Genomic DNA, 8174 nt, shown 5'->3' with positions numbered 1-8174 from the left:
AGAGTGAAAAATTTAAAGGGGTCTGAATACTTTCCGTACCCACTGTATATTCTTATTTTACACAAAGTGGTTCTAACTGCTTACTGGATTACTCAAATGCAGAAATGACTATAAAACTCTTCAAATGTTTTGATACCAGATGGTGTGCCAGCTACTTAAGGCCAGTTTTGCTTGTTTGCTTTTCAGTGTAGTTGATAAACTGAGTGTTGGCATCAGTGTCTCTGAATGTTGAAGCCATATAACATATTTGATTTTTGCTAGTAGTATGATATGTTTTTTTTCATGCTTCTCCTGAGTTCGAGATTAGACTAGAGCTGACCTGCAGAGACTTAAATACATGGGGGAACACTGGCAGTTAAAACTCTGCGTGGATAGACTTGAGTGTACCACTTTATATCCCATAGCATTGAATTTGTAGCTAAGCAAGATAAGAAAGTGATGAGATACCACCTGTTAACTGTATGTCATTGTTGTGATCTCTTCTGTACAGGCCTCAGATGAAAGCAAAAAAGTGGAGTGTGTGCCTAACGAGCACAGGCATCAGCAGCATAACAGTAATGAGAACTCAACATCGTTGGAAAATGACAGTATGCTCCTTCCCCATGACAGAGTAGGCAGTGACTTCTCTTGGCTCCAGGTGCGGAGTCAGGAGGACTCTGCAGTCTTGAAAGCGCATGAGCTTGAAGATGAAGAGTCGTTTTTGTATGGGAATGAAGACACTGGAGGAAAACAGGCCAAAAAATCCTCCACCGCACTCTTTGCATCATTTCCCCAGATTGGAAAACATGCCAAACTACAGGAAGTGGCTAGTTCAGGCAGTCAGCATCATCAGAGCAAGTCCATATTCAGCAGCTTCGGGGATCTCTTTGATCTGAAGCAGCCCCTTCAAATGAATTCCTCTGCCGATCTGGACAGCAGTGAGTGTGAGAAGATCAGGAACATATTAAAAAGTCTGGGCACAGCAGACGTCAGCGATATCATGGTTAAGATGCAGGGGCAAAGGGAGGGGAAGCAGCCGTCTCCTGCAGTTCCTGCTTCAGACCAAACAGCAGCAGGCTTAGTATTACCAGCACTGAGAAACCCCAATGTACGGCACGCTCTGGAGTCTTTACAGTCACTGATCAAAGGTCAGTCAACTACAGCTTTTTATATTTTCTAACCATGCCTTCACAATGCAATCAACTTTTTTTTTTACTAATTTTATTATTTTGATTGACTTTTGGTTGTGCCAAAAGATTGAACTGCGTCTGTAAAAGTTGCAATAGACTACTGCTTTAACTTATCATTATGAAGTAAATGTTGATTACACAACCTAATCTATAGAATATTGACACCACCAGCGCTTAGATTGGTTCCCTGTACAATCTTCCGGTGAAATGAAGGCTTCATCTATGGCACAAAGAATGTGCATCAACCATGGCGCCACCAAAACAGGAAGAGGATAGCGCTTTTGTTTTCCCTGAAAGCTATCGGTAGCTATTGTCAGCAACCAGAGAGTATCATTGGAAGTCCTTTGCAGTTACTATCCCCAGTAGCGGAAATGGCAGACAGTGGAATATCTCATTCTGACTAATGTCTTGTATAGATTTTGGATCTGTTTTTTCTCCAGTTATCATGAATGAGATTTTAGTGACAGCTGAACTTAGAGGTGTACCCAATGAGTTGGAAACTGATGCCATCTGCCTTGAGGATTTATCTTCTCTGTCTTTACTGTTTCATGCTTTTGATATAAAATACAGAATCATGTTGTTGTTTCTTCCTCAAGCGACAAAGGAGAAGCGTGAAAAAAGCGATGGCAATGGCACATTTCAGACATCCGCGGATAAAAACAAGGTAATGGATTTCCAAGCTGTGTCACTGGCTACTCAACATCTGAGTGATAAAGTTGAAATCATTACAGAATGGTGAAAGCCTTTCATTTTCAAATAGTTTCTTGTGTTACCCAGGCAGGTGACGATGAGGAAGGGAAGACCGAAAAACAAGCCAGAATAAGTAAAATGGAATCCTTGATGAAAGAACTGGATGGATTGTTGAAACAGGATGGTAAAGCTGTTTCTCTAATGACAATCCTATGCTTCCTGTTGTCTTTAGTGTCTTCCACACTCTAAAATACTCCATGTGCTTCACTGCCTTTCTTGTCCTTTTGCAGGGTTCAGTTTTCTGAGTCCAGTAATTGGGTTTTACTGCCAGAAATGTGAGGAGTTCATTGGAGATTTGAATAGTGCTGAAAACCATGCAGCCATCCACAGCCATAGTACCTCAAGCAGTGTAAGTATATTTCATCTTTACCTCCGTGTGGTGATATTTGTATGTCAACAAATCCCTTGAAATGTTGAAACCAAGCAGGCATGTATCTACTAACAATTATTGTGTATGAAAAGCCTGATTTCTTTTCGGTCTGTGCCATAGAGCTCAATTAAAAACACGTCAATGTTCCTTCATTACCGTAAACTTACACACTGTAGTTTATTTGGACTTAATCCCACATACAAAGTCCCGCTGCCACACATTCTCACCAGCTGAAAATAGTCCCCAACAAATGCACTATTTCCTTTCTGTGTGAGTAACGTTGACCAACTGTTGTAGAAAATTACTGAACTTTTTTGAAAATGAAACTGTATATGTGACCTGTTTTTTATGATTCATGCCTTGAGTAGGAACCAATGGGCTTGGGGCTAAGTGCCACAGAAAGGGTAGAGAAGTCAGAAGGTAACTTATTAATGCATTTTGGGTTTTGGTGTTTTCAAAGGATTTGTTGGCTATAAAAAAAAAAAAACAGTGAAGGGGAAGTTCTCAGTATTCTTTGAAAACACTAGTCGGTGAAAAGTGTTTCTACGTGTTATGAATGTCCACACTGACATTCATAACACGTATGAAGAGGGGATAACCTGAATTAAACTCAGTGTGGCAGCAGAAGGCAGGATAATGGCATACGGAAAGTCTTTAAGTTGGCAAACTGACTTAGTAACAAAGCAGTATTTTTCACACCATGAGCTCCTGGTCATACCAGACACGCAATGATGCGTTTAATTACTTATAAATGTGTAAAAGGAAGATTGTGTTTGTTTTTTTTATTCTCTAACTGACAGGTTGAAATCTCTGGCTTTTCTTCTACTCTCACGTCATTTTGGCCCCATCACATTTCATGAAAAGCAAAAAACGTCATACTATGGGGTTTGGTGACCACTTCTGTTTTAATGTCGCCATAAACTCTGATTTCTTTATCATATTTTTTGCAAAATAGCTTTTATGTATTTTCAGCAGAAAGTGCAGAAGGACAAGCCTGCTGGAGACAGCAAGGGACACTCGCGCCATTTTATCAACAGCACTCAGCATCCACACCCCTCAGACAGAGATCACAGGGACTACGGTCACAGAAGAGACCACAGGAATCACAGAGACCAGCAGCGAGACTGGAGGGACGAAAGAGATCACAGAAGCAAACACCAAGACGACTGCAGAAGCCACAGGGTCGGGCAGGATAACGTCTCCATGAAAGAGGAGATGAGGAAGGAGAGGATGCTCATAACGGTGTCCCGTGGACTAACGCCGCCTCCAAATGTCAGGGTCAAGGAGGAGGTGAACAAGGAGCAGACTGTCGGATGCCATAGCAAAGTCAAAGTGGAAGACGAGGCCGGCAAGGAAAAAGCATCCAAGAGCAACAGAGCAACAGATGAAAGCAGTGATAGTAGTGACGACAACAAAAGAAAAACGCAGAAAGCAAAATCACCGAAAAAGAAGAAGAAGGAGAAAAAGAAGAAGAAGAAGAAGAAGGGAAGTCCTAATTGTTGAATTATGCTCGTCACTTCCCATATCCACGCCCTGAGACGATGTTGGCATCTCGTTGCTGCCCAAGTTTTTCAAAACGTAACTTCTTTTTCTTGTCCCAGTTATTTTTTGTATTGGTGTGGTCAGAAGAGGGAGGTAGGCCTCAAGGAGTGATTCATCATTGTGCTTCAAGGAACGGACTGACGTGTTATGAAAGGCATTTGTCCTCAACCATAGTCAAAAGTGAAGATTGATATACATTTTATCTTTGTGTATCTGTAACAGAGATGGGTCTGACCTCTGGTCAGCCCCATGGTTGGACGAGGGGCACGTTTTGAGTTCTTGGAGGTGTAACAGCCCGCTCTTGATAGAGCTGCTTCCAGTGGTTGTGCCAACTAAGGCCAAATGCATCAGAGACCAATCTCTACTCAACGCACAGAGACGAAATCGATATGAATCTTTTTTTTTTATTTATTTTTTTTGGTTTTTTTTGGTTGTGCTTAAGATTTTTTACATGGCAATTGCTATGTTCATGTATGTCCTTGTATACCTCACGTCCTGGTTTCATGTTTAAATTCAATGTTGGAGTTTTATACAAAAATAATTCAATTCTCAATTATTGCTACGTTGTGAATATTTTCCAACAACATTAAAGGTTTAGAATGTGATAAGTGTATCTGCATTTTAATCTGAAATACAAGATAACACACAAGTCTGTCTCCTGTGGCTTTGTATAGTAAAGACGTGTGTAAAATGTCATTTAAAAAAGTAAGACAGTATTGTAATTGAGTGATCAGATCTCTTTGCATTGGCCATAATCAAAAAGTGGGCAGAATCCTTGACAGGTTGTGTGATTAAGGCAATGCTGGAGACTATGACCCCACAGAGTCCTGTCTGGCAATGCACTTTGGTTAAAGTTAGTGAAAGGTGGTAGTTTCAGTTAAATCTCATTAAACACAACCAAGAGCTGTGAGTGCCAAAACACAAGTAGAAACAATTCTGTTGTCACTACAAGTGGACATTCTGTTGCTACATCAGATATTGTGTCAAAACATTTGACTGATATATTCAGTATCAACATTTTTGAGACTTACCAGATTCGTCAATCAACAATATTTCCTCTTTATCTTTATAGAAAATGTAATCCAGCCAGCATTAATTTTCCTTAAGAACATATTTACTTTTGCAAGTTAGCATTCTATAAAATTCATCTCCAAGAGACAGCGTTATTCTACCAGCACAGTATTTCTGCAGCAGTAATAATGTCAGCCTTCCCACCTGTTTATGAGAACATCTGTACAATATAGGTCTTTTTCCCAGCAGACATTCCATAATGGGACTCAACATGTCTACCATGAAAAGGCCTATTATCTTTTCTTGTAGAGGCCAGCTTTGTACTCGTCTATACATAAAGTGGCAAAAAGTGATGGGATTTTAGCAGCATTCTGTTGAGTATGAAGATTGTCTTTGGTCATTAGCACAGACAAAGGCTTCTGTGGCTTTGTATACTGTACTTTATCCGACTCAGTCCGACCCTTACAAAGGTAGTGGATGAAGAGAAGCTGAACATGCCTTCAGTAACAAACCTTGCAGAATATTCCGCCATCTTTCTGTATAAAGAGAGTGGAACGTAGTTTTGTGTAAGTGAATGAACTGTCTGTGCTTAGGTAACACTTAACCCCGTTGAGTTTGCAGTGATCTCTCCTACATTGGAAAGACTTCCACATGAGTTTTTTTTACTGGGCTCAGTTAAAAGCTAACTTTTTACATTGACTCTGTCAAAAGTAGGGATGTCCTGATTCTTAGATATTTAGTATGTGCCGATACATGCATCATTAAGCCTAGTTTTTATAGTCCCCGTTTGTCCTGCCAATGACGATACAGTAGCCTTTCTGAAAACCATGCACTGCATCTCTCATCCTCTGGTTGTTTGTGTCCCACAGACAACTGTGTGTGTCTCTCTCCTCTCCTCTATCTCTCTCTCTCCTCTCTCTCTTACCTCTCTCTCTCTCTCTGTGCAACCTTCCAGATGTTTTGATCTGGATCTTTGTCCTCCCTCTCTCTGTGTGTGTGAACATTTTTTGCCTATTGTGTTTGTGTAGAAGTGCAGAGAAGGTTGTGTGGCTCAGGTCCTAATTGTTTTGAGACACCTCCCATATCCATTCTTCATATATGATCACAATCGATCTATAATGATGTCATCCTGGTTGTCTACACTGTAATTTCATTTAAATTAAGTTGGTTATTCCGTGCACACGACATCTATTGCACGTCTGTGGTCGCTGAGGCTGTTGTATATACTCCAATTTAGTGATTTGTAATATTGGGCTGTATTCATAAAATTGACTTGACTTTTCCAATTTGATAACATTTTCTACACTTTAAGGTAATGTCTGATGCAAACACGAGTCAGCTGGTGAGCAAACACTCACCAGCTGCCAAGGTGAGTGTCCTTCTCTTGTGTTGAAATCCAGGAAACATTATGAAATGTAAATCTTATTTCAGCAACAGAAAAAGTATAGAATGAAAATGAAGCTCTCCTCTCTGCTGTACTGTCAGACATGGATGTCTGCTGAGGGTTGGAGCTTTATGGACACAAAATAAAGAGGATTCCCTCAAATGTGTTTTTGTCCAGGTAACAATCATGAGTTGATGTTAATGACCTCAGAGGCCACTGGAGAGAACATACGTATCCCATAATAATGTAAATGTTAATGGGTTAAAGAAACCAGTGCTGACTTCTCATCGGCCGTTTCTAGAGGGAAACTCACAAGTTGCACAACTGAATGGTTGAGGTGAGGCCTTGAATGGTTTTGGTGTGGGTAACTATCTCCATCAGATTGTCACGCTTGGAAAACTGTCAAAATAAAATGAATTGAAAACAAACCACAGTCTCATCTTGTTCTTGCATTTATTAATGTATTTGAACTGTTGTCTATATTATACATAATATTATACATAATTATATTATGTAACCGTTCATAATCAGGGCATTTAATCACAGCGGGCTTGCCTACAGTTCCAGCAAATCCAGAGGAACATTGAAATGATGTAATAGTGTGTGTCCTTGAGTACTGGTGGTTTTCACTGGAAATGATTACACATCTTCGTGTGCACTGAGTAACTCAGAGGTGAAAGAAGTATTGGTATGATACCACGCTGTTAAATAAAAGACAAATAAAAGTCCTGCATTCAAAATGTTATACAAGTAAAAAGTATTCAGCAAAATGTACTTAAAGAACCAAAACTCCCTGTGAGTGTTACTAGGTGATACTACTAACTGCAGTATATATTAGTAGTACTGGTGCATTAACATGTAAGCAGCATTTCAATGGAGTTGGTCAACGTGAAGCTACTGTTTATGCCTCTGAGCAGTTTAATGTAAAAATGTATCCTATTCATATATAGTAAGATTTGTTTGTAAAGTCTTTATTTGTAAAGTAACAAATTATACATTATTACAAATGAATAAATCATAGAATGGCCCCAATAGCTGACTCAAATTTGAATTGAATTACAGTACTTGTAAATGTGTTTAGTTATCGTCCACCATTGGAGTTACTTGATTACCTTTACAGGTCAAGCGCTGTATTTTTCACCACAGAGCAGTGACACATCAACATGTCCTCCAAGCTGCCTTGCTTCCCTCTTGCTTCTTGCTCCAGCTTCAACCTGTCTTGAAGTTTCTCCCTTAACACCACCAGTGTTAAGCCTTAACAGCCAAGGACATCATAGATCCATGGGAGGACAGTCCAGAGGCCTGTCTCGTGAGGCAACATCTGTGATGAGGTCAAGTTCAAAGGATTCAAAACATGTTAAGTGATATTGTTAGTCAAAGTGATATGGGAAGTCTTAGATAAGATCAGTTTGGACATCAGTTTGGTTTCAAATGTCTGATTCAGAACAGTTTAATACATGTGTTCCATAATTTGGTGCATAGTGTGTCAGAAGGCCCTCAACTACAGCCAATACTCAAGATCATGAATCAAAGTCATAGACACAGGTAAGTCACAAAAATAATATGAGTTTACTCACAGTGGTTGCTAAAGTTCAAATAAATACTTGGTTCTTAACTGCAGAGGACGGACATGAATAATAAATAATAAATGGCTAAAGAAACCTGTTACTGTGTGAGACAATGAGGAAAGGGGAAATCATACCATTTAACAAATCAAACATCAGTCACTTTGAAAGATACAGAATATCAACTCGCTTACAATTGAGATAATTACTGCAGAGCTTAAAGGTGTAAATATGACCACAAGTTGAGTTGTGGTTTCTGCACTTTATCAATTTTGTAACACTTTACAAAGACTACAAAATATATACATGGAGTTAATATTTTATTATATTTGTTTACATTACATAAGCAATCATTTAAACAAGTATCACAACATGACACTTGA

The 8174-nt window shown here is 39.4% G+C and overlaps 1 protein-coding gene across 2 annotated transcripts; it reads left to right on the top strand.

Annotated features, from left to right (window-relative positions):
* Positions 1-6: 6 nt before the first annotated feature.
* Positions 7-4480, top strand: LOC116378133 (uncharacterized). Of its 2 annotated transcripts, none has more exons than XM_031839941.1 (5): positions 7-1127; positions 1766-1833; positions 1947-2043; positions 2150-2268; positions 3265-4480. In XM_031839941.1, the coding sequence occupies exons 1-5, from the start codon at positions 590-592 to the stop codon at positions 3790-3792; spliced, it is 1350 nt and encodes a 449-aa protein (XP_031695801.1). In that variant the 5' UTR covers positions 7-589; the 3' UTR covers positions 3793-4480. The 2 variants fall into 2 exon arrangements, with proteins under 2 accessions (XP_031695801.1, XP_031695800.1); XM_031839940.1 differs by having other exon boundaries at positions 3262-4480.
* The last annotated feature ends 3694 nt before the right edge of the window (positions 4481-8174 follow it).

Source organism: Anarrhichthys ocellatus, unplaced genomic scaffold (genome assembly GCF_004355925.1).
Source record: "Anarrhichthys ocellatus isolate YVR2014 unplaced genomic scaffold, GSC_Weel_1.0 scaffold2101, whole genome shotgun sequence".
Taxonomy (NCBI): domain Eukaryota; kingdom Metazoa; phylum Chordata; class Actinopteri; order Perciformes; family Anarhichadidae; genus Anarrhichthys; species Anarrhichthys ocellatus.
The sequence above is the reverse complement of the archived record's forward strand: the minus strand, read 5'-3'. Positions and strand labels throughout refer to the sequence as shown.